This window comes from Dipodomys merriami, unplaced genomic scaffold (genome assembly GCF_024711535.1).
Source record: "Dipodomys merriami isolate MVZ:Mamm:240054 unplaced genomic scaffold, mDipMer1.0.p SCAF_4, whole genome shotgun sequence".
Taxonomy (NCBI): Eukaryota; Metazoa; Chordata; class Mammalia; order Rodentia; family Heteromyidae; genus Dipodomys; species Dipodomys merriami.
The window spans coordinates 95,616,406-95,640,753 of NW_027205603.1; the positions used below are offsets into that span (position 1 = coordinate 95,616,406).

General features: G+C 50.8%; 2 protein-coding genes across 4 annotated transcripts in view; one reads left to right on the top strand and one right to left on the bottom strand.

Moving 5' to 3' along the window:
- Window positions 1-13,718, bottom strand: part of LOC138806112 (rho GTPase-activating protein 39) — an 84,806-nt gene extending 71,088 nt beyond the window's left edge. For 2 of the 3 annotated variants that reach the window (XM_069991668.1, XM_069991665.1), the window contains exon 1: window positions 13,586-13,718. The gene's annotated coding sequence lies outside the window, so the exon portion shown is untranslated. Of the gene's footprint in view, window positions 1-7,113; window positions 7,239-13,585 lie in introns of those variants that run through there. The other variant, XM_069991667.1, reaches the window with a different exon arrangement.
- On the top strand, window positions 1,994-14,391 carry LOC138806183 (basic proline-rich protein-like). Its single transcript, XM_069991725.1, has 4 exons — window positions 1,994-2,033; window positions 2,497-2,606; window positions 12,134-13,141; window positions 13,393-14,391. Exons 1-4 carry the CDS (start codon window positions 1,994-1,996, stop codon window positions 14,389-14,391), a joined length of 2,157 nt encoding a protein of 718 aa, XP_069847826.1.
- The last annotated feature ends 9,957 nt before the right edge of the window (window positions 14,392-24,348 follow it).

The window sequence follows — 24,348 nt, forward strand, 5'->3', positions numbered from 1 at the left end:
TCTCACCTCCACAGCCAGATTTAAAAAACCTCCCAAACGGTCCTTAGAAAGCTAAATATTGACCTCCCCTATGACCCAGCCATACCACCCCTAGGCATCTATCCTGAACAAGAACCAGGATACAAGGACACATGCACCTCCATGTTCACTGCAGCACTGTTCACAATAGCCAGGATATGGAAACAACCCATTTGCCCCACCACAGATGAATGGATCCAAAAATTGTGGTACCTATATACAATGGAATATTATGCAGCCATTAGAAAGGACAAAATAATGGCATTCACAGGGAAATGGATGGAACTAGAAGAAATCATGTTGAGTGAGGTAAGCCAAGAGCAAAGAGACAAACAGCACATGGTCTCCCTGAATCACTACTCAATGACCCCATGCTGCAGACCACATAATATGGTATATATGTGCACATCTGAGGGAGACTAGGAGGAAGACACAGAACCAGAGGGAAACAGGAAAACATACAATAGAAGGACCCATCAGCTGCACTGGACATTGATTAAAACGAACTAAGCAACTCAAGGGCAGCAATGGGAGGGAGGGAATGAGTGGGAAAGAGGGAACAGCTGACACTAAGCTAAAGGAAAGGAATGCACATATCACTGATGTGAAAGAAATAGCTGTATTGTCAGAGCTCATAGAACTCATAAACGTTATAGATCACGATAGAGACAATTTGCCCCATGAAGGTTAGAATGTGGGGTTGGTTTTTTTTTTTTTTTTGGGTCCGGTCATGGGGCCTGAACTCTGGGACTGGGCGCTGTCCCTCAGCTCTTCAGCTCAAGGCTAGCACTCTACCACTTGAGCCACAGCGCCACTTCCAGCTTTTTTCTTTTTGTTTATGTGGTGCTGAGGAATTGAACCCAGGGCCTCATGCATTGCAAGGCAAGCGCTCTACCACTGAGCCATCTTCCTAGCCCCAGTTAGAATGTGTTTGTGACTTTAACTAAGTATCACTATCCCACAATACTGTGAAATTTGTGAAATTTATGTAATCACTTAATCACAATAAAAAAATTGCAAAAAAAAAAAAAAACCTCAAGGGTAGTAAAGGTCTTATCCTTCAATTGTGCTCCAAAACAAAGGGATACTTATTATACCAGCCCTCCTGGAACATCTATATTCATCATAGCAACCTCTTCTTGTAATATATGGCTGTTAAAACTAAATAACAGCTAAGCACCAGTGGCTCATACCCACAATCCTAGCTAGTCAGAGATCTGAGGATTGTGGTTCAAAGCCAGCCTGAAGAGGTTATTAGTCTGTAGACAAAACCAAAAAGTTGAAAGTGGAGCTGTGGCTCAAGTGGTAGAGTATTAGCCTTGAGTAAATAAGTTCAAGGACAGTACCAAGGCCCAAATTCAAGCCCCAAGACCAACACATACACAAAAGTTATACACAGCAATTCTATTTTCACTTCAAGGGATATATCTGAGAATCAAAAACATGTAACTGCTCAAAATCTTAAATACGGGGCTGGGAATGTGACCTAATGGTAGAGTGCTTGCCTAGCATGCACAAAGCCTGGGGTTCACTTCCTCATTACTACGTACACAGAAAAAGCTGGAAGTGGCTCTATGACTCAAGTGCTAGAGTGCCAGCCTTGAGCTGAAGAGCTCAGGGACAGCGCCCAGGCCCAGAGTTCAAGCTCCACGACTGACCAAAACAACAACAACAAAACAAAACAAAAAAAACCTTAAACATAAATACCCAGAAGTAGCAGTATTTTCATAATCACCAACAAGTAAAGGAGACCAGAGTGTCCATCAGTGGATCTATGGACAAGTGACATGCAGTATCCCTACAAAGGGTACTGCTTGGCAGTAAAAAGGAATGCAGGGCCTGGGCCTGAGCCAGAAACTGTGATAGCCCCTCCTATCTTCCTTGACCCTCAACAGCTTTTGTCCTCACCCCCACCACTCACTCCCCAGTACCACAGAACAGTTTCTGCTCCTGTTCCAGACTTTGTCATAGCACAATGAAAAGGCCCAAGAGACGCTTCAAACAGAGTGCCTTAGGTAAGCCCTCAGAATGGGCTAGCTGCCCTGGCCTACCCCATTTCCTGGCCTTGCTGGCTTTCTTGGCTCCTGACCCAGTACTGCAACTGGAGCCAAACCACCACCCTCTCTACAGGTCCTAGATTTGGTCTCACTCCCAGGAAGCTGGCCCTGACTCATTATCTACCCCAGTTATGTAGTCCTTCCAAGCATATCCTGCAATGTTCACCAGTGTGTGTCTGTCCCCAGTGCTAGACACTGAGCTTCAGAGGCAGGGGCCTCACTCTACACTTCTGGCCCCCAATGATCAGCTCTCCTGTTGCTCACCCCTCCTTACACTGGGCATTCCAGTCACAAAAGTTGTTGGCATCTGTCTGAAGGCCTGCTAGCTCCTTCCTTCCACCTGAGATAAACTCTTTCTGAGCCTGGTGAACAGCCACCCCTTCAACAGTCCTCCTTCCTAAGTAAGACATCCCTTCTCCAGAAGCCTACCTAGACTTTTGTAACTCCTTGGGCTACCTACACAGCTGCTATACGGACTACCTAGGAGCCCAGGATACTGCCAGCATTGCTGCCCCCAAGTGTAAGAACAATGTCTGCAGCCTTTAACAAAGGTTTGGCCTCTAAGGGAAACTTGACTAGTAAGTAGCTGGCTCTTAGCAAGTGACAGTGGAGACTGAAAGTGAGGTGAGAGCAGGTAGGCCTGCAAACAGAACTAGGTGTTCAGCCTCTGAGGAGCCATGGAGAAGGGTTCTACTCCTGAGTGAGGTTTAAGCCCCATGTTATTCCTACACCTCCCTAAAAAGTTCGCACATGAAGGTCTCTTGAGATCCACAGAATTACTATCCTAGATTTTAGGAACTGAAGCATTTCTAATACTTCTGAATACAAAGGTCAATACCATTTCAATTGAATATCTAAGCCAGGCATCGGTAATCCTAGCTACTCGGGAGGCTGAGATCTGAGGATCATGGTTCAAAGCCAGCAAGGGCAGGAAAGTCCATGAGACTTTTACCTACAATTGACCACCAGAAAACCAGAAGTAGTGCTGTGACTCAAGTGGTAGAGTGCTTGCCTTGAGATAAAGAGCTGAGGGACAGCGCCCAGGCCCAGAGTTCAGGTCCCATGCTGACAAAAAAAAAAAAAGACTATCTGGAGGCTCCACAGGTGCTTCAACTTGATGCAGTCTGATGCACAAACAATGTGAAACACATGGTCTGGGGAAACGTCTTGTATGAGTTTCAGCACAGTACCCAATGCTGAGAAGAACATGCTGGCTGTCAGAGTCCCAGGAAATGGTAATAAGGACTGGAATAGAAAAACCAAGCAGTTCTCCAGGTAAACATTTCTGTGAAACTCAATCAACATCTGGTCTGATTATTCCTGAGGCACTCAGAGAAAGCCAGAAGTAGTGCTGTAGCTCTAGTGTTAGAGCACAGCCTAGAGCCTGAGAAGCTCAGGGACAATGACCAAGTCTTGAGTTCAAGCCCCAGGACTGGGGGGGGGGGGGTGTATACTTTCTAGTATATTCACAGATAAGTACAACTTTCACCTTTTTTTTGGTCAGTCCTGGGGCTTGAACTCTGGGCCTGTGCACTGTCTCTGAGCTCTTCAGCTCAAGGCGAGCACTCTACCACTTCAACCATAGCACCACTTTGGGTTTTCTGGTAGTTAACTGGAGATAGTCTCATGGACTTTGCTGCCCAGGCTGGCTTCGAACTTCAATCCTCAGATCTCAGCCTCCTGAGTATCTAGGATTAAAAGTGTGAGCCACCGGTACCCAACTTTGGAATTTTTTTTTTTTGGGTCCGGTTGTGGGGCCTGAACTCTGGGCCTGGGCACTGTCCCTCAGCTCTTCAGCTCAAGGCTAGCGCTCTACCACTTGAGCCACAGCGCCACTTCCAGCTTTTTTCTTTTTTGCTTATGTGGTGCTGAGGAATGGAACCCAGAGCCTCAGGCATGCAAAGCAAGCGCTCTTCCACTGAGCCACTTTCCCAGCCCCTTAGAATTTTTTTTATTATAAAGATGAAATACAGAGGGGTTACAGTTACATAAGTCAAATGAGTACTTTTTTTGAACAGGTTCCCTCCCTCATTTAACTTTCACCTTTTCCTTACCCTAAAAACCCACATCTCAGCCAGGCCCTGGCAGAGACTAACATCTAAGGATCAAAGTTCAAAGCCAGCCAAGCCAAAAAAGTCCATTGAGAGACTCTATTCTCCAATTAACCAGCAAAAAGTTGAGGTGAAGCATCCACTTCGAATGAAAAGGCCCAGTGAAAGCACAAGGTCCTAAGTTCAAGCCCCAGTGCCAGCACAACCTAACAACAAAAATCTTTTAACTGGGGGCTGGGAAGGTGGCTCAGTGGTAGAGCACTTGCCTTGCATGCTCGAGGCCCTGGGTTCGATTCCTCAGCACCACATAAACAAAAAGAAAAAAGCCGGAAGTGGCGCTGTGGCTCAAGTGGTAGAGCGCTAGCCTTGAGCTGAAGAGCTGAGGGACAGCACCCAGACCCAGAGTTCAGGCCCCACGACCGGACCCAAAAAAAAAAAAAAAAATCTTTTAACTACCATTCCCCAAGCCCTTGGCAACCACAGACATGTTTTCTCCATGACTTTGCTTATTCTGGACATTTCATGTAAATATAATTTATACCAAGCATGGTAGTTCATGTTTGTAATCTTAGCATAAGGGGCTGTGGAAGAAAGATCTGGAGCTTTAGGCCAATCTGGACTATATTGTAAGATCTTGTCTCGAAACAAAACAACAACAAAAAAGCAAATAAAATTAACAAACTAACATAATTATTTAACATGGCTTTTTTTTTTTTTTTTTTTTGCAATCATGGGGCTTCAAATTCATGGCTTGAGCACTGTCCCTGAGCTAGTTTGTCCAAAGCTAGCACTATCACTTTGAGCCACAGCGCCACTTCCAGTTTTCTGGTGGTTATTTGGGGATAAGAGTCCATGGGCTTTCCTGCCCCGGCTGGCTTTGAACTGTAATCCTCAGGTCTAAGCCCCTGAGTAGCTAGGATTATATGTGTGAGCCATCAGTACGAGGGCAAGTCTGGCTTCTTTCATACAACTTTTACCTCCAATTAACCACAAAAAGCTGGAAATGGAACTGTGGCTCAAAGTGGTAGAGCACCAGCCTTTAGCACTAAAGCTCAGAGAGAGAGTACACAGGCCATGAGTTCAAGCCCTAGGACCAGCACCAAAAAAAAAATTTAAAAAAAAAAAACCACAAAAAACAAAAAAAACATGAGACCAAAAAAAAAAAAAAAAAAACAAGGGCTGAGGCTCAAGTGATAGCAAGCTTGCCTAACAAGTGCAAGGCTCTGAGTTCAGATCTCAGTAGGACCAATACACACACAGAGAAATTATAAGATAACTGACAGAAGTGCTGTTTCTCAGAGGGATCTCTGGAGTACTTGCAAAATGCTCCTCTAGAAGCTTTGCTTGTGACTCTACCAAGTATAATATTGCCAGCAGTGGATGGTTAAATAAATTGTACATCCATACTGTAGAACACCATGAAGCTAAGAAGAAGAATGTCCTGAAGGAAGTAATGCAAAACAATGACTTCTCAACTCAGTTGAAAAGGGCAAAGTTCAGAATTATTTTTTAAAGGAAAAGTAGAAAAAAAAGAATAAATATACTTGATGCCTATATAGTTACAAAGATCTCTGGAAGACGCTGGTCATAGCTAGTCTTCCAGGGAACCAGGATCCTCGGAAAAGATCAGAAGGAGGGTTCACTGAGAACCACTGCACTTTAGTACCATGCAAATATATCACCTGTTCAAAAATATATAAGCCAAAAACTTTATGAAGCAAAAATAAAGTCAATCTATTGAAACTAAACAAGTTATAATTTAGAAAGCAAGACATAAAAGAGGCCCTAGTTAGTGGAAAACAGCCAACATGGAAGAAATTACAGTCACTTGCACAGCCTATTAACCACTCTTTGCAGACACTCCAAGCCCAAACTCATCTCCGCCCCCCCCAAAAGCCATGTGCAAAAGACACACACCAATGGCTCACACATATAATCCTAGCTACTCAAAAGAATGAGAACTGGGCTGGGAAGGTGGCTCAGTGGTAGAGCGCTTGCCTTGCATGCCTGAGGCCCTGGGTTCGATTCCTCAGCACCACATAAGCAAAAAGAAAAAAAGCCGGAAGTGGTGCTGTGGCTCAAGTGGTAGAGCGCTAGCCTTGAGCTGAAGAGCTGAGGGACAGCGCCCAGGCCCAGAGTTCAGGCCCCATGACTGAACCAAAAAAAAAAAAAAAAAGAATGAGAACTGAGGATTGCAGGTTCAAAGCCAGCTCAGGCCAATGAATCTGCATGACTCTTATTTCCAATTAAACCAGCAAAAAGCTCAAACTGGAGAGGTGGGATGGCTCAAGTGGTACAGTGACAGCAAAACAAGAGCACAGGGTCCTGAATCCAAGCCCTGGTACCTGCACATACACACACACAAGCCACATGAAGCATAACACTCTGTTCCCCTCCAGGATTTAGCAGAGACAAGGCCATTTGGTGATGAAGGTGCCACATAGAGCACCTTGGGAGGATAGGAAAGGAGCCAGATGGGCTGATGAGAGGGTTCCTACTCAGTCCTAACCCAGGACCAAAGTAGGACAGGAGAAACGTTGAGGAGGTAATGCTGTGTAGAGGCTGGACTGGTTGCTACATGAAAGTATTACTGAGGGCACAGGAGGTTGGGGGACACTCCTGGCTGTGAAGTACAGTCCATGAGGCACTGGGGAGTAGGGGACAGAACACAGGGCTGAGGATCATGTGTTCATCAATATCCCTAGGCTCCATGAGTACCTGTGTGTCCATCCCAATAGAGACAACCAAAAATGTTTAGATATTGCCAAGGAGGAAGGTACCAAATAATTCCTTGGTGAGATCATTGCTCAGTACACATCACCTTGAGCAGCTATGTCAAAAAGGGGATGTAAATTTGGGGGAGGCAAGGCTCAAGGCCAAGACTTCTAGTATATGTTGGTTTCAAAGCGCCAGAGAGAAAGGCCTCTGAAAGAGAAGGAGGTGTGATCCAAAAATCCAAGGAGCTGCCAAAGGCCAGTGATTCATACCTGTAATCATAGGCTGAGATCTGAAGATCATGGTTCAAAGCCAGTCCAGACAGGAAAATTCATGACACATAAGACTCTTCTCTCCAATAATCCACCAGAAAACTGGAAGTAGTGATGTTGTTCAAGTGGTAGAGTGAGTGCTCTTCTTGAGCTGAAGAGCTGAGGGACAGCACCCAGGCAGGCCCAGAGTTCAAGCCCCACGACCAACCAAAAAAAAAAAAAAAAAAAAAAAAAAAGAAGAAGAATTCTAGCAGCTTATTTATAAGTAGGGCTGGCTACCCTGTCTCAGGCTGTGGAGAGCTCACATACACCATATGTGTAAGGTCATATGTGCAATGTCATCCCACAAGCTCCTTCATTTTCTGGGGATATGATATTGTCTTCATATATGCTCACCCCTCCAAGAGGGGTATATATATTACTTGTTCTGGCCCAATAAACCACATTTGATAATACACTGAGCATCTGCTGTCCTGTCACAAAAACAGCATGTCTCAAAAAGCAATTGTCCTAGGACCTAAAACAAGATGATAAGCAAATGCACATGAACAGGAAAGCCATAAAAACATGAGGCTAGCCGGGCGCTGGTGGCTCACGCCTGTAATCCTAGCTACTCAGGAGGCTGAGATCTGAGGATCGAGGTTCAAAGCCAGCCCGGGCAGGAAAAACCATGAGACTCCTATCTCCAATAAACCACCAGAAAACTGGAAGTGGCGCTGTAGCTCAAGTGGTAGAGCGCTCGCCTTGAGCTGTAAGAGCTGAGGGACAGCGCCCAGGCCCAGAGTTCAAGCCCCACGACCGACAAAAAAAAAAAAAAAAAAAAAAAAATGAGGCAATATGTTATCCCAAGTTCCCCAGAGAGGAAGATCTCCTCCTCTCCCGTGCATTCTACTGTCACTGCTGATGGCCCTACTTACACTCCTGCAATAGCTCTTCTTTAACCTGAATTCAAAGATCTTAGCATCGTTACCCCCATTTCCCATTATTCTTCCCCTCCCCCCCCCCCTCCCCCCCGCTCGTGGGGCCTGAACTCTGGGCCTGGGTGCTGTCCCTTAGCTCTTCAGCTCAAGGTTAGCACTCTACCACTGGAACCATAGCACCACTTCTGGCTTTTCTGCTTATGGGTGTTGAGGAATCGAACCCAGGGCCTCATGCATGCAAAGCAAGCACTCTACCACTGAGCTACCTTCCCAGCCCCCCCTTACTGGTTTTATTACCTGCAATCATTTCTCTTCCAAATTCCTAGAGCATACCTATTCTGTAAACAGGCCAGAGTAAAGAGTTCAAGCTTTGCTAGCCTTGAGTGAAAGAGCTCAGGGACAGAAGGTCCTCAGTTCATGTCCCATGACCACCACCAACAACAAAAAAAAGTTTAAACTTTGAAAGCCACACAGCCTATCACAACTATTAAATTCCACCAAAGCAATCAAGATAACACAAAACTGAACATGTATAGCTATGTGTCAATAAAGCTTTATTGACAACCAGATGTTCTGCTGGTGGGCTGCAACTTACTGATCCCTAGACTAGAGACCTAGTTTGGGGGAGGGGGGGGAAGGGAGAGAGAGAGAGAGAGAGGTCCCGGACCTTGAACTCAGGATCTAGGGTCCTGTACTGAGCTTTTTTGCTCAAGGCTAGCATTCTACCATTGTGAGCCACAGCTTTACTTCTATCTTTCAGGAGGTTAACTGGAGATGAATCTCAACAGCTGCAGGATGCTGGTGGCTCATGCCTATAATCCTAGGTACTCAGAATGTTGAGATCTAAGACTCTCAGTTCAAAGCTAGCCTGGGCAAGAAAGTCCATGAGACTCTTTTTTTTTTTTGGGGGGGGGGGGAGGGTCCAGTCATGGGGCCTGAACTCTGGGCCTGAGCGCTATCCCTCAGCTCTTCAGCTCAAGGCTAGCGCTCTACCACTTGAGTAACAGCTCCATTTCCGGCTTTTTTTCTTTTTGCTTATGTGGTATTGAGGAATGAACCCAGGGCCTCAGGCATGCAAGGCAAGCGCTCTACCACTGAGCCACCTTCCCAGCCCCTCCATGAGACTCTTATTTCCAAGTAACCACCAGAAAAACCAGAAGTGGCATTGTGACTCAAAGTGGTGGAGCACAAGCCTCGAGCGCAAAAGCTCAGGGAGAGTGCCCAGGCCCTGAGATCAAGCCCCAGGACCCAAAACAAAAAAAATTTTTTTAAAAGTCTCAAGGATGGCTTTGAACTTTAATCCTCAGATCTCAGCCTCCTGAGTAGCTGGCAGCTAGCACCCATCAAAGGCCTTACAATATATTTACAATTTTTTTTTTTTTGGTCAGTCGTGGGGCCTGGACACTGTCCCTCAGCTCTTCAGCTCAAAGATAGCACCCTACTACTTGAGCCACAGCACCACTTCTGGCTTTTTTCTGCTTATGTGGTGCTTAGGAATCGAACCCAGGGCCTCATGCATGCATGAGCCCTGTACAACATAGAATATACTCAACTTTAAAAGTAATGAGTAAGCAATACTTGTACAGAGTATTTTTTAAACATTCCTAATACTGACATGTTTTCTCACACAATTCAAAGACTTAGGAGGAAATATGGAAAAGTAAACCAAGAAAAACTCCACCCAGTGGAGTAAACTAGAACATCAAAATTTCAAGATAATGTGTATCAGGATATAATTCCACATCAACAAAATTTATAACTGGCAATAAAATTCACTTGTGTCACTATTTAATTCAAGAGTTGACAACAGGTACAAGTGACACATTCAAATTCAGGAAGACATCCAATAACTGCTGGCCACATGGTTCTCAGGCCTTGAGTTCATCGCTGTCTGGGACAACAGAGTGGGCCAGATGCGGAAGAATATCCCTGCAGGTTGGAAATAGTGGCCTGATGCCCAAGACTTGACAGCAAGGCACAAGGAAAACCTGTCAGATTAAATCTTGGGCAACTCAAAGGCTTACAGAAAAACACAAAGAGGTCCCAGAGTCAATCAACATACAACAAGAAAGGTGGCAATGGGAAAACAGACCAATATCTATTGGCCAATCTAGCTCAGCTCTGGAAGTAGAGAACTACATACGTTGTTTGAGCAAAAACTTATGGTGTCCGTATGAGACACCTGAGAAGCTAAAAGGGCAGGCAGAGGATCAAGAAACACGTTAAAATAGCTACCACAATTTAGGAACAAAGTTCATGGATTTTTCTCAATAGCACCAAGGAACCAACAAGCTAACTAGAGATTATAATTGCTACACTATTATTTTTTTTTTTTTGGCGGGGGGGATCCAGTTATGGGGCCTGAACTCTGGGCCTGGGCGCTGTCCCTCAGCTCTTCAGCGCCACTTCCGGCCTTTTTTCTGCTTATGTAGTGTTGAGGAATCAAACCCAGGGCCTCATGCATGCAAGGCAAGCACTCTGCCACTGAGCCACCGTCCCAGCACCCCCCCCCCCACCTTTTTTGTCAGTTCTGAGGCTTGAACTGGGCGCTATCCCTAAGCTTCTTTTGCTCAGGGCTAGCACTCTACCACTAGAGCCACAGCACCACTTTGGGCTTTTTCTGTTAATGTAGTACTGAGGAATTGAACCCAGGGTTCATGCGTGATAGACAAGCACTCTACCACTGAGCCACCTACCCAGCCCCCTAAAAAAAAGAAAAACTCTTCCAGTTTTTGAGTGGTTAATTGGAGATAGAATGTTTCACAGGGACTTTTTCTGCCCAAGCTGGCTTCGAACAGTGATCTTCAGATCTCAGCCTCCTAAATAGCTAGGGTTACAGGTGTGAGCCACCAGCATCCAGCTTTCATGAGACTCTTATTTCCAATTAACCATCAGGAAACCAGAAGTGGGGCTGTGGCAGTGGTAGAGCACTAGCCTTGAGCAAAAAAAACAACCTTAGGGTCAGTGCTCAGGCCCTGAGTTCAAGCCCCACGACCCCCCTCCCCCCCCAAAAAAAGTGCTGGTGACTCATGTCTATAATCCTAGCTACTCTGGAGACTGAGATCTGAGGACTGTGGTTCAAAGCCAGCCTGGGCAAGAAAGTCTGTGAGACTCTTACCTCCAAAAAATAACCAAAAATGAAAGACAAGGAAGATAGACAAGAAGAAAAGGAAAGGGAGGGGGAAGGAAGGAAGGAAGGAAGGAAGGAAGGAAGGGAGGAAGGGAGGGAGGGAGGGAGATAGGGAGGGAGGGAGGGAGGGAGGCAGCAAGCAAACAAGCAAGCTAGTTGGAAGTAGAGCTGTGGCTCAAATGGTGGAGCACTAGCCTTGAAAGAAAGAAGCTCAAAGACAGTGCCCAGACCCTGACTTCAAGCCCCAGGATTGGCAACGAACAAACAAAACAAAAAAACAGTTCAATATAACAATTTATCTGAATACATGAGACTTGTTTGTTTATAAAGATCTGCTACTCCTAATACAGCCTCAGTTTACTTGTCTACAAAACAAAAACCATGTCTAGCAAGCATAAGGCCCTGTGTTTAAACCCTGGTACTGTTGGTAGTAGTAATATAATAAAATTCATAGACTATTTCCAGGGAGAGCTACAGACCCCATCCCATGAAATACTGCAATGGCAGGTGTAGGAGGACCGGGCGTGTGCATGCACCCTGCAGCACCCAAAGCAACCCAGCCAAACAGCCAAACCTAACCCTACCACAACCAGTCTGACACACAACACAGCCAGACCCAAATTTCAGCAACAAGAGCTACCCCTAACACTCAATGTGCAGGCACGATGGGTTTTTCTTCCACAATTGTTCGTTGACTGAGTCCTCACAACAACCTTCTAAGACCAATATTACTACTGAACCCATTTTACAGCCAAGAAACCAAAGGCATGGAGCCTTTGCTTAAGACCACAACGCCAGTAAAGGAAGAGTCACCCTCACAGGTGGTCAGTCTGGCTCCAGGGCCTGCCTCTGCTCAATCTGCTCAGCATCTCTGCAAGACAGACCAAGGGCTTCCAGCAAGCAGGCTCTCCGCGGAGCACCAGGGCGGTTTCGGGGATGAACTCACGCGCACTCCTTCCCCTCCCCCCAGCCCATTGTAGGAGAAGCCGCGGACGAAACCACCTGCTGTTTTCGGCCAGCGCCGGGGACGCGGGGCCGTGGCCCTCCGAGGCTCCGCGCCGGCTCCGCACCGCTCCGTACCGCCTGCGCAGGGCCGGGCCGAGGCCTCGCGCCGAGGCTCCCGCAGAGGTCACCGAGGCTGGCGCGGAAGGGGGAGGGGGCTCCGCCGCATTTCTGCGCTGACGGCTGCGCGGCGCCCACAGCAGCTGCGGCGAGCCGCGGCCCGGAACACACCCACAGCTGCCGCCGGGCCGGCTGCCCCGCCGAAGACACAGGCGGCCGGGCCGGGCCGGCGCGCCCTGCCGCAGAGCCCGGCCCGCCGCGCCGAGGCGGCGGGACCCGCCCGGAGACGCCCACCCGCCTCCCCGAGCGGGACAAAGCCCGCCGCAGCACCGCGACGCCCGGCCGGCCGGCGCAGGGCGGGGCGGCACGCGTGGGCTCCCCGGCCGGCCGCGGCAGGCGCGCGCCTCACACCTGCGCCCCGGCACGGCGTCACCGCGCTCCGGCCACGGGCCTCACGCACGCCGGCGACCCCCGGGCCGCGCACACTCGATTATCTTTGGACAAGGGCACAGGCGTGCTCACGGCCACCTACAGGCCGGACACACTCGGCATCTCTTTCGGGCCTCGCACACTGACGCCTACCCCCGAGCCGGGCACCCTCCTCGCAGCGCGCGCACCACGGGCCCGGCTCCTCCACAGCCACCGTCGGGCCGGCTCCTCACTCGCGCTCACACCTCGGCGCCGCTCCTCACGCCCCACAAGCCCCACGCCCCACGCCCCACCTCGGCTCCCACACGCCCCACGCCCGGCCCCGGCCCCTCACTCCACACGCCCCACGCCCGGCCCCGGCTCCACACGCCCCAAGCCCGGCCCCGGCTCCACACGCCCCACGCCCGGCCCCTCACTCCACACGCCCCACGCCGGGCCCCTCCACACGCCCCACGCCCGGCCCCTCACTCCACACGCCCCACGCCAGGCACCGCTCCACACGCCCCACGCCCGGCCCCGGCCCCTCACTCCACACGCCCCACGCCCGGCCCCGGCCCCTCACTCCACACGCCCCACGCCCGGCCCCTCACTCCACACGCCCCACGCCCGGCCCCTCACTCCACACGCCCCACGCCCGGCCCCGGCCCCTCACTCCACACGCCCCACGCCCGGCCCCGGTCCCTCACTCCACACGCCCCACGCCGGGCACCGCTCCACACGCCCACCTCACACACCCAGCCCGGTCCTCCACGCGCCGGGCTCCGGGCCTGCAAGCCCCACCGCGCCCCCCACGCCCCACGGGTCTCCACGGGCTGGGATTCCGAGCACGGCCAGTCGCGGGGCCTCCGAGCGGACTCGGCCAGGCCTCGGGGCCGCAACGCGGCCTCTCCGCCATCTTCCCAGCCGCGCCGCCCACCGCCCGCACGCTCACCGGCCGGCTTCGCGCGGGCCGCGCCGCCACTGCCCCTCATCCCGGCCCGCGCGCTGCACACAGCTGCCTACGGCTCCCCGACCGCCGGCGCAGCCGCCCCCGCAGCGTGCGGTCCGCGTCCTCCACCGCCGCGGCCGCCGGCCCAGTGCGCCGCGGCCGCGCGTCCCCCGTCACCAAGCGCAACCCCCCGCCTCCGGCTCCGCCCCCGAGCTGCGGCCACCAGGGGGCGCCGCCCGCCCGCCGCAGTGCGCTGTCGCCGGCGCGCGGCATGCCGGGAGCAGCGGCGGGCCCCGCCCCTGGCCCCGCCTCCGCCCCTGCTCCAGTGCATGCATCTGCCCTGCAGCACGCCCCTGCTCCAGGGCTCCTCGCTGCCCCGTGCACGCCCTTGTCCGGCTGCAGGCCCCTGCCCAGTGCACACCCCTGCCCCAGTGCTCCCCCTGCCCCAGGGCACCCCCTGCCGCAGTGCACACCCCTGCCCCAGTGCTCCCCCTGCCCCAGGGCACCCCCTGCCGCAGTGCACACCCCTGCCCCAGTGCTCCCCCTGCCCCAGGGCACCCCCTGCCGCAGTGCACACCCCTGCTGCAGTGCACACCCCTGCCCCAGTGCTACCCCTGCCCCAGGGCACCCCCTGCCCCAGTGCACCCCCTGCCGCAGTGCATACCCCTGCCGCAGTGCACACCCCTGCCGCAGGGCACCCCCTGCCCCAGTGCACCCCCTGCCGCAGTGCATACCCCTGCCCCAGTGCACACCCCTGCCCCAGTGCACACCCCTGCCAGGCTACACACATCTCCCCAGCCTGCCTCTAACATTCTTCCTCTTCCCTACACACAGTGGTAACTTCAGATGGTCTCCGTGTGGACTGGGTGTAATTTTTACCTGCTCAAACCATAAGGGACTTTTTGCACCTGAGATTTCTGTCTTCTTGTCCCTGGAAAGGTAGTGGTGCTCTAAGTCTCCTATGTCCTAAATGTCTATATATTTCTTATTTTATCATTTTCTTCTTATCTATGATCTTTTATCTGAGCAGCTTAGTCAGCTACAACACTCCTCTTGCTATCTTCATTTCTATTAGTGGTATTAGCATTTCTAGCGAAATGAAGACTAATCGGCCCTAAATACTCCCACAATAGCACAGCAGTCTATCTGTGGCCAGGCTGGGCTTGAATTCTGCAGTTCACCCCACCAGTACCTGCTCTAGCCCCTGTGGGTGCTCATATTCTGAATTCTCATGCTCGTGGACAAGCTCTCATTTCCTGTGTGTCTCCAGCTCTCTGCAATGTGCCTACCTGAGGAAAGCAAAACCAGGTAAGCCCTACAGTCCTTTTCTTGGCTGCTGGAGAAACATGGCCACCATGGTTAACTGCTCTACAGTCCTTTTCTTGGCTGCTGGAGAAACATGGCCACCATGGTGAACTGTATTCCCTTCAATCTTTGAACACAACTTTAAATGAGCACTTCACACTTCCAAGCTAACTTGGGAGTTTCTGTCCAAATCTGGCCCCTTAGTTAGGCCTTCACAGAAGACTGAAGCTCCTATTTCTTTTTTTTTTTTTTTTTTTGTCGGTCGTGGGGCTTGAACTCTGGGCCTGGGCGCTGTCCTTCAGCTCTTCAGCTCAAGGCGAGCGCTCTACCAGTTGAGCTACAGCGCCACTTCCGGTTTTCTGGTGGTTTTATTGGAGATAGGAGTCTCATGGTCTCTCCTGCCCGGGCTGGCTTTGAACCACGATCCTCAGATCTCAGCCTCCTGAGAAGCTAGGATTACAGGCGTGAGCCACCAGCGCCCGGCTTGAAGATCCTATTTCTAAAGCTCATGAATGCCCCATTCTTCCTTCTCTACCCCTAATCATGCCTCCCAAATTTCTTTCTTTTTGCCAGTCATGGTGCTTAAACAGGGCCAGGGCACTGTCCCCGAGTTTCTTTTGCTCAAGATTAGCAGTCTAGGGCTGGGAAGGTGGCTCAGTGGTAGAGCACTTGCCTTGCATGCTTGAGGCCCTGGGTTCGATTCCTGAGCACCACATAACCAAAAAAAAAAAGCCGGAAGTGGTGCTGTGACTCAAGAGGTAGAGCACTAGCCTTGAGCTGAAGAGCTGAGGGACAGCGCCCAGGCCCAGAGTTCAGGCCCCACGACCGGACCAAAAAAAAAAAAAAAAAAAAAAAATTAGCAGTCTACCACTTGAGCCACAGCACCACCAGGGCTTCATGTATACTAGGCAAGCACTCTACCACTAAGCCATTCCTGGCCCCACCCACCTTTCTTGAAAGCTCCCAGGCCATGTCTCCATGCTCTTATCAGTGACCAGCTTGCCAGATGCTGGTGGCTCATGCCTGTAATCCTAGCTACCAGGAAGCTGAGGTCTGAAGATTGAGGTTCAAAGCCAGTCTGGCCAGGAATGTCTGTGACACTCTTATCTCCAATTTAACTACCAGAAAACCGGAGGTGGCGCTGTGGCTCAAGCGGTAGAGCACCTGTCTTGAGCTGAAGACCTGAAGAGCTGAAGGACAGCGCCCTGGCCCAGAGTTCAAGATCCACAACTAACAGAAAAAAAAAAAAAAAGACCAGGGCTCCTGGGGAGACCAGATCGACTCTTGATTCTTGCACCATCATTTTGATGATTTTGTAATGACTATTCTACTGAGTAGTTTCCAAGAGCATACAAACACACTCATTTGTTTTTCCTTACAAAAATAAAAGGCCAGGGGCTGTGAATGTGGCTTAGTGGTAGAGCGCTTGCCTAGCACGCATGAAGCCCTGGATTCCATTCCTCAGTACTACATACACAGAAAAAGCCAGATGTGGCACTGTGGCTCAAGTGGTAGAGTGCTAGCCTTGAGCAAAAGAAGCTCAAGGACAATGCCCAGGCCCTGAGTTCAAGCCCCAGCACTGGCAAAGAAAAAAATAGTTACCATGTCCTGGAACCACAGCTGCCTGATGCTCATTAAGACTCACCTCACCTGCACCTGCACCTGCACCAAGACCCTAGGAAAGGGCTCATTGTGCAAACCCTGGGCCTCCAGGCAGGTGCTGGGAGAAAAAGGGCTGTGGATGTAGGTGTTCAGAGAAGATGACTATAGAAATAGTGCCTTCAGCTGGGCGCCGGTGGCTCACGCCTGTAATCCTAGCTACTCAGGAGGCTGAGATCTGAGGATCATGGTTCAAGCCTGCCTGGGCAGGAAAGTGCATGAAACTCTTATCTCCAATATAAACCACCAGAATACCAGAAGTAGTGCTGTGGTTCTGTGGTAGAGTGCTAGCCTTGAGCTGAAGAGCCTAAGGACAGCTCCCAGGCCCAGAGTTGAAGCCCCATGATTGACTAAAGAGAACAAAGAAAGAGCAAGTAAGAGCCACCTGCCCAAAGGTTTGGCTCTGTCTGCAACAGGCCGAGTCCCCACACTGCTTGAGCCAATTGCTAGGTCACGAGCACTCTGAGCATTAAGCACAGCTACGTGATAACTCACCTGAGTTCAGTTCTGCCAGGGAACCCCCCAAATGAAGGTCTGTGTTCTCAAGGATGTGACATCCCTGCGACCTCTCCCCTTCCCCCCCTTTCCCCGCAATAACCCACAGCCTTGTCCATTCCCCGCTGCATCACCTGACCACAGCCTTGTCCATTCCCCTCATTTCACTGCTCTTGGCCATAGTGCATTGCTCCCTGGCTGAGGACTAATGTCTGCTAGCTGGCCCAGGCTTCTTTTTTTGTTTGTTTGTCTGTTTTGTTTTTGTCAGTTGTGGGGTCTGAACTCTGGGCCTTGGCGCTGTCCCTCAGCTCTTCAGCCCAAGGCTAGTGCTCTAGCACTTGAGCCACAGCGCCACTGAGGAATCAAACCCAGGGCCTCATGCATGCAAGGCAAGCACTCTACCACTGAGCCACCTTCCCAGCCCCCATGGCCCAGCTTCTTTTGTAAGTTGGGGGACCAGCTTGTGCTCTTCTCCAGGTATCACAGTCAGTGCTTTCTGGAGCAGGGGATGCTCAGGAGACAGCTGCTCAATAATGCCAGGAGTTTCAAAACTACCATATGTTCTCAGCAGACCACTTCACATCCCTCAGCCTTGGTTCTCCAACTTGGCACAAAACTTCACAAGCACGCACAGCTTTGTTAGGTCTGAAGGAGATGCACTGATTAGGTGTACTTGCTACAGCCTGCATCCCTCCACCCTAACTGTTCTCATGCCCACTAGTAGCCTAATGTGCCCCTGTACCAGCCCTGGGACAGGGTATCTTCCACTGTAGCTCTGCTAAGAGCTGCTCTGTCCTTCGCGGCCGGCCTGGGCTGCTCCTCAGTCTCTACACTTTCCCAGCTACAGTGGGCTGCCTAAGTCTCCTATGACTGGGATTTTGCTTCCTCTGCTCCTCTTCTCCTGCCTTCCCTAATCTCAGCCATTATTCCATCGTAGTACAGGAGAGGGATGACATGCACAGACTGCACAGACACAGGCACAAGTCATCTTAGCCAGGTAGCAGCAGACCAAAAGTCCAAGAAATCTTCTGAGAGCAGAGGGCAGCTAGGAAGGCCTAGGAAGACCTTCTGGAAACAAAAACTGTGGGCAGAGACCTAATAGGGAAATACAGAAAAGGGATCACTATCAGGCAGTTAAGTGGAAGCTGGCCTGGGCCTGAAAGATCTGCATATGATGGAGCCTGGGGAGAAGGTGCTAAACTGCTCTTTCAGCAACAGAAAGTCACCAAATCCAGCTTGCAGACAGTATAGCAAAACAACTGCACTGCTTAGGTAGATTTATAGTGTCCATTGTACTATTATTTCAAAACTTTTAGTATGTTTAAGTATTATTTTGTTGGTTGTGGGGCTTGAACTCGGCCTGGGCGCTGTCCCTCAGCTCTTCAGCTCAAGGCAAACGCTCTACCACTTGAGCCACAGCGCCACTTCCATTTTTCTGGTGATTAACTGGAGATAAGAGTCTCATGGACTTTCTTGCCCAAGCTGGCTTTGATCCTACAATCCTCAGATCTCAGCCTCCTGAGTAGCTAGGATGACAGGCGTGAGGCACCAGCACCCAGGTAAATATTCTCAAAAGCTGAAGAAAAAAAATGGCGCTGGTGGCTCATATATGTCATATAGGTAATTTTAGCTACTCAGGCTGAGATCTGAGGTCTGCAGTTCCAAGCCAGCCCAGGCAGGAAAGTTAATGAGACTATTATCTCCATTTAACACCAAAAAGCCAGAAGTGGAGCTGTAGTGATAGAGCACTAGCCTGGGTGGAGGTGGGGGTAGTTTCCTGCCCACTTTCTACAGAAGTTACTCCTGCTAGCTGGGCACCATGGCTCATGTCTGTAATCCTAGCTTCTCAGGAGACTGAGATCTGAGAATTGTGGTTCATAGTTAAGAGTCTCATGGGAGTTTCCTGCCCAAGATGGCTTTGAATGGTGATCCTCAGATCTCAGCCTCCTGAGAAGCTAGGATTAAAGATATGAGCTATGGTGCCTGGTCTGTTTTGGGTTTTGTTTAGTTTTTTGGTTGGTCGTGGGCTTTGAACTCAGGGTCTGGGCGCTGTCCCTGAGCTTTGCTTAAGGATAGCACTCTACCACTTGAGCCACAGCACCATTTCTGGCTTTTTCTTTTTTTGGTTGGTCATGGGGCTTGAACTCTGGGCTTGGGGGTTATCCCTTAGCTCTTCAGCTCAAGGCAAGTGCTCTACCGCTTGAGCCACAGCGCCACTTCCAGTTTTTTAGTGGTTTATTGGAGATAAGAGTCTCAAGGACTTTCCTGCCCTGGCTGGTTTTGAACTGTGATCTTCAGATCTCAGCCTCCTGAGTAACTAGGATTACAGGTGAGCCACCAGCCCTTGGCTTCTGGCTTTTTCTGTTTATGTAGTACTGAGGAATCGAATCCAGGGCTTCATGAATGCTAGGTAAGCACTCTACCACTGAACCACATTCCTATCCCCTTCTAGCCTTCTTTTGGTGTAGGTCATTGAGCTTGAACTCAGGGCCTGAGAACTATCCCTGAGCTGCTTTTTTTTTTCCCCCCTCAAGGTTAGCACTCTACCACATGAGCCACAACTGTTTTCAGCTTTTTTTGGTGCTTAGAGATAAGTCTCAAGGACTTACCTGCCCCAGCTGGCTTCAAACTTCGATCCTCAGATCTCAGCCTTCTGGGTAGCTAGAATTACAGCAGGTGTGAGCTACTGGTGCCTGGTCTGAGCTCTCACTTGGCTTTTATGCTCATGGCTGACTGGTACTCTACCATTTGAACCACACCTCCAGTTCTTTTAACTTCTTTCTCCTGCTGGTCCTGGCACTTGAACTCTGGGACTGGGTGCTGTCCCTGAGCTCCTTTTGCTGAAGGCTAGCACTATACCTGCTGAGCCACACGCCACTTCCAGTTTTTGTGTGTGTGTGATTTAAACACGAGTCTCATGGACTTCCCTACCCAGACTGGCTTTAAACTTTGATCTCCAAATTTCAGCTTCCTTGATTGCTATGATTACAGATGTGAGCCACTGGTGCCTGGCTTTTTTGTTGTTGGTCTTGTGGCTTGAACTCAGGGCCTGGGCATTGTCCCTGAGCTCTTTTGTTCAAGACTAGCACTCCATCACTTTGAGCCACAGCTCCACTTCCTTCACATTTTAATATGTGAATTATGATGCATGTTACAATCAATGGTTTTATTATAAAGATGATGTACAGCTGGGCATCCTGTAATCCTAGCTACTCAGAAGGCTGAGATCTGAGGATCGCAATTCAAAGCCAGCCCAGGCAGGAAAGTCTGTGAAACCCTTATCTCCAATAAGCCAACAGAAAACCGGAAGTAGCGCTGTAGCTCAAGTGGTAGCGCACTAGCCTTGAGCTGGAGCGCTGAGGGTCAGCTCTCAGGCCCAAAGTTCAAGCCCCACGACCATTTAAAAAAAAAAAAAAGATGATGTACAAAAGGGTTACAGTTACATAAGTCATATATCAATGTATCTTTTTTCACAATGTCACCCGTTCCTTTCCTCTCTCCCAGATCAGTGGCTTATTTATACTGTTACCTGATATTAAAAAACCCAAGTTTCTCAAAAGAGAATCTGCATTTATTTCTGTTGTTTACTTGGTATCAGTACCAGTAACTGTGAGTCCTTTACACTAAACTCTGTACTTTAAAAAAGACTTTGAGGGGCTGGGAAGGTGGCTCAGTGGTAGAGTGCTTGCCTTGCATGCATGAGGCCCTGGGTTTGATTCCTCAGCACCACATAAGCAGAAAAAGCTGGAAGTGGTGCTGTGGTTCAAGGGGTAGAGCGCTAGCCTTGAGCTGAAGAGCTGAGGGACAGCGCCCAGGCCCAGAGTTCAGGCCCACAACCGACAAAGAAAAAACAACAAAACACAAACTCAAAAAGACTTTTAAAATGCAGCAGTGATACTTACTGGATACTGCTGAAAAATGAATTATGCAACTTGTGGGTGGGGGATGGGACAGAAAACAGAGAATGGGTGACTGTCCAAAAGGAAATTCACTCTTACCTTTGTAATTGTAATCCCTTGTACGTCACCTTTACAAAGACAACAAAAAGAAAAGTTTGGGGTTTTTTTTGGTCGGTCGTGGGGCCTGAACTCTGGGCCTGGGCGCTGTCCCTCAGCTCTTCAGCTCAAGGCTAGTGCTCTACCACTTGAGCCACAGCGCCACTTCCGGCTTTTTCTGCTGCTGTGGTGCTGAGGAATCGAACCCAGGGCCTCCTGCATTCGAGGCAAGCGCTACCGCCCAGCCCCAGGAAAGCTTTTTATTTGGAATAATTCAAAACTACAGAACAGCTGTGGCCAGCATAGTTCACCGGTTACTAATGGAACACGACCAGTTCCGGAACACTCGGTCCCGTCCACCCCCGGCTAGTCTGGAACAGGCCTTCCTCCCTCCAGCTGCGGGGCAGGGCCGGTGGGCGAGGCCGCCGCGCTCGGGCTGCCCGGCTCCCCCGGCCCCGGCCCCGGCCCCGGCCCCGCCCGGGGCGCAGCCAGGGGCCGGAGAGACCACTCTCGAGCGCGAGGCTGGCGCGCCTCCCCGCGAGCGGCCGCTGCGGTTCCGGTTCACCTCCCCGGCCGGCCGGAAGTCTGCGACCAGCCTGGCGAAGGACGGGGGGCCGGAGCGAGCCCCCACCAGCTGCGCCTCGGCATCCCACGAGCCCACTTCCGGCGGCGGTCTCGGGGGCCGGCTGGCACACGTGCGTGCTTCTGCGCACGCGCCGCCCGCAGTCTGGGTTCCGGTCCCACGATGACTCCGCCCACTGCCGGGGGCGGGCCGGCCAGGCTCGGGTTCCGGGTTGTAGTCCCGCCCGCGGTTCTGGAGGCGGGAAATCAGGCAGCGCCCCCGCGCTGCCCGGGGCGGCTCCGGCCCCGGAGGAGAGGTGGGGCGGCCCCGGGGGAGCAGCCCGCGTGCGCGTGCGCGTGCGGAGGACGCAGTGTGAGGGGCGCGCCTGTGGTGTGTGGTGAGTGAGCGGAGCCGCGGGTGCGGGGAGCGGGGAAATGCGGCCTGATGGGAGAGCGCTCGCCTAGCATGCATGAGCCCCGGGTTCGATTCCTCAGTGCCACGGAGAAGGCCGGGAGTGGCGCTGTGGCTGGAGTGGTAGAGCGCCAGCCTTGGGCTGAAGAGCTGAGGGACGGCGCCAGCCCCGAGCTCGGGCCCCACACGCTGCTGAGGAGCCCCAGCGAAGATGCGGGAGGGGAACGGGTGAGGGCTCATCAAGTCTCTGAGCTGTTGACGAACTGAAGAATCCTTGTCTCCGGATTTGCCTATTTCCTATAGGCCATCACAGGGTGTCCTATTTCTCCACATCCTGTCAACACTGGTTATTGTCTGTCCGATCATAGCCACAGTTAATGGGGTGCAATAATGTCTCATTGTGGTTATGACTAAGGATGTTAGGCATCGATGTACTTATTGGCCATTTGTATATTTTCTTTACATAAATATCCAAACTCTTGCTCTGTGTGTCTGTGTGTGTGTGTGTGTCCTGGGGCTTGAACTCGGCCTGGGCACTGTCCTTGAGAGTTTGTGCTCGAGGCTAGTGCTCTACAACTTGAGCCACAGCTCCACTTCCGGCTTTTTTTGGAAGTGCTCTACAACTTGAGCCACATCTCCACTTCCGGCTTTTTTTGAACTACAGACCTCAGATTTCAGCCTCTTGAATAGCTAGGATTACAGTCCTGAGCCACTGGTATCTGGCATGCTTTAGCTAATTTTGAATCTCATGTTTTTCCCAGGCAGTCTGGGCTGTGATCCTCCTATTTGAGATTTCTGCACAGCAGGGATGACAGCTGTATCCTGCCACACCAGCTTTGTTGTTGCTGTTGAGATACGGGGTTCACTTCTTTTGTTGAGCCCTGGACCAACCTTGGAATGCAATCCTACCTATGCCCCTTTAGCTTTGCTTGACAGGCCTCAAACTATGATCCTTTTATTATCTACTTCCTATGTAGCTGGGACTATAGGTGTGTACCATAGCACCTGGACCCAGTCCATTCTTCATTTCTTTTTTTTTTTTTGGGGGGGGGGTATGGTCATGGGGCCTGAACTCTGGGCCTGGGCGCTGTCCCTCAGCTCTTCAGCTCAAGGGTAGCGCTTTACCACTTGAGCCACAGCACCACTTCCGGCTTTTTTCTTTTTGCTTATGTGGTGCTGAGGAATCAAACCCAGGGCCTCAGGCATGCAAGGCAAGCGCTGTACCACTGAGCCTCCTTCCCATCCCCATCTTTTGTTTTTTTTTTTTTTGTCGGTCGTGGGGCTTGAACTCTGGGCCTGGGCACTGTCCCTCAGTTCTTCAGCTCAAGGCGAGTGCTCTACCACTTGAGCTACAATGCCACTTCCGGTTTTCTGGTGGTTTATTGGAGATAGGAGTCTCATGGTCTCTCCTGCCCTGGCTGGCTTTGAACCGCGATCCTCAGATCTCAGCCTCCTGCGTAGCTAGGATTACAGGTGTGAGCCACCAGCGCCCGGCGGTCATTGCCTTTCTTTCTTTTTTTTTTTCCTTGTTGGTTCTAGGGCTTGAACTCAGGGCCTAGGTATTTTCCCTGAGCTTTTTTACTCTCAAGGCTAGTGCTCTACCACTTGAGCCACAGTGCCACTCCATTCTTGATTTCTAAGTTTTAAAAGATTATAAATTATCCAAAGCTCAAATTGATGAATTTATCTGCGCACTTATAGCTCACACCTGTAATCCTAGCTACTCTAGAGGCTGAGATCTGAGGATCATGATTCAAAGCCAACCCAAGCAGGAAGACTGTAAAACTCTTTATCTCCAATTAACCACCAAAAAGCTAGTAATGGAGCTGTGGCTCCAGTGGCATAGTACTAGCCCTGAGCAAAAAAGCTCAGGGAATCCTGGCACTGGTGCGTCATGCCTATAATCCTAGCTACTCTGGAGGTTGAAATCTGAGGACCACGGTTCAGAGCCAGCTCAGGCAGGAAAGTCTGTGAGACTCTTACCTCCAATTAACCATCAGAAAACTGGAAATGGCGCTGTGGCTCAAAGTGATAGAGCATTAGCCTTGAGCAAAAGAGCTCAGGGACAGCACCCAGGTGTCAATTTGAAACTCCATGACCAATTAAAAAAAAAAAAAAACAAGGGGCTGGGAAGGTGGCTCAGTGGTAGAGCGCTTGCCTTGCAAGCCTGAGGCCCTGGGTTCGATTCCTCAGCACCATATAAGCAAAAAGAAAAAAAGCCGGAAGTGGCGCTGTGACTCAAGTGGTGGAGCGCTAGCCTTGAGCTGAAGAGCTGAGGGACAGTGCCCAGGCCCAGAGTTCAGGCCCCACAACTGGACCCAAAAAAAAAAAACAAAAAA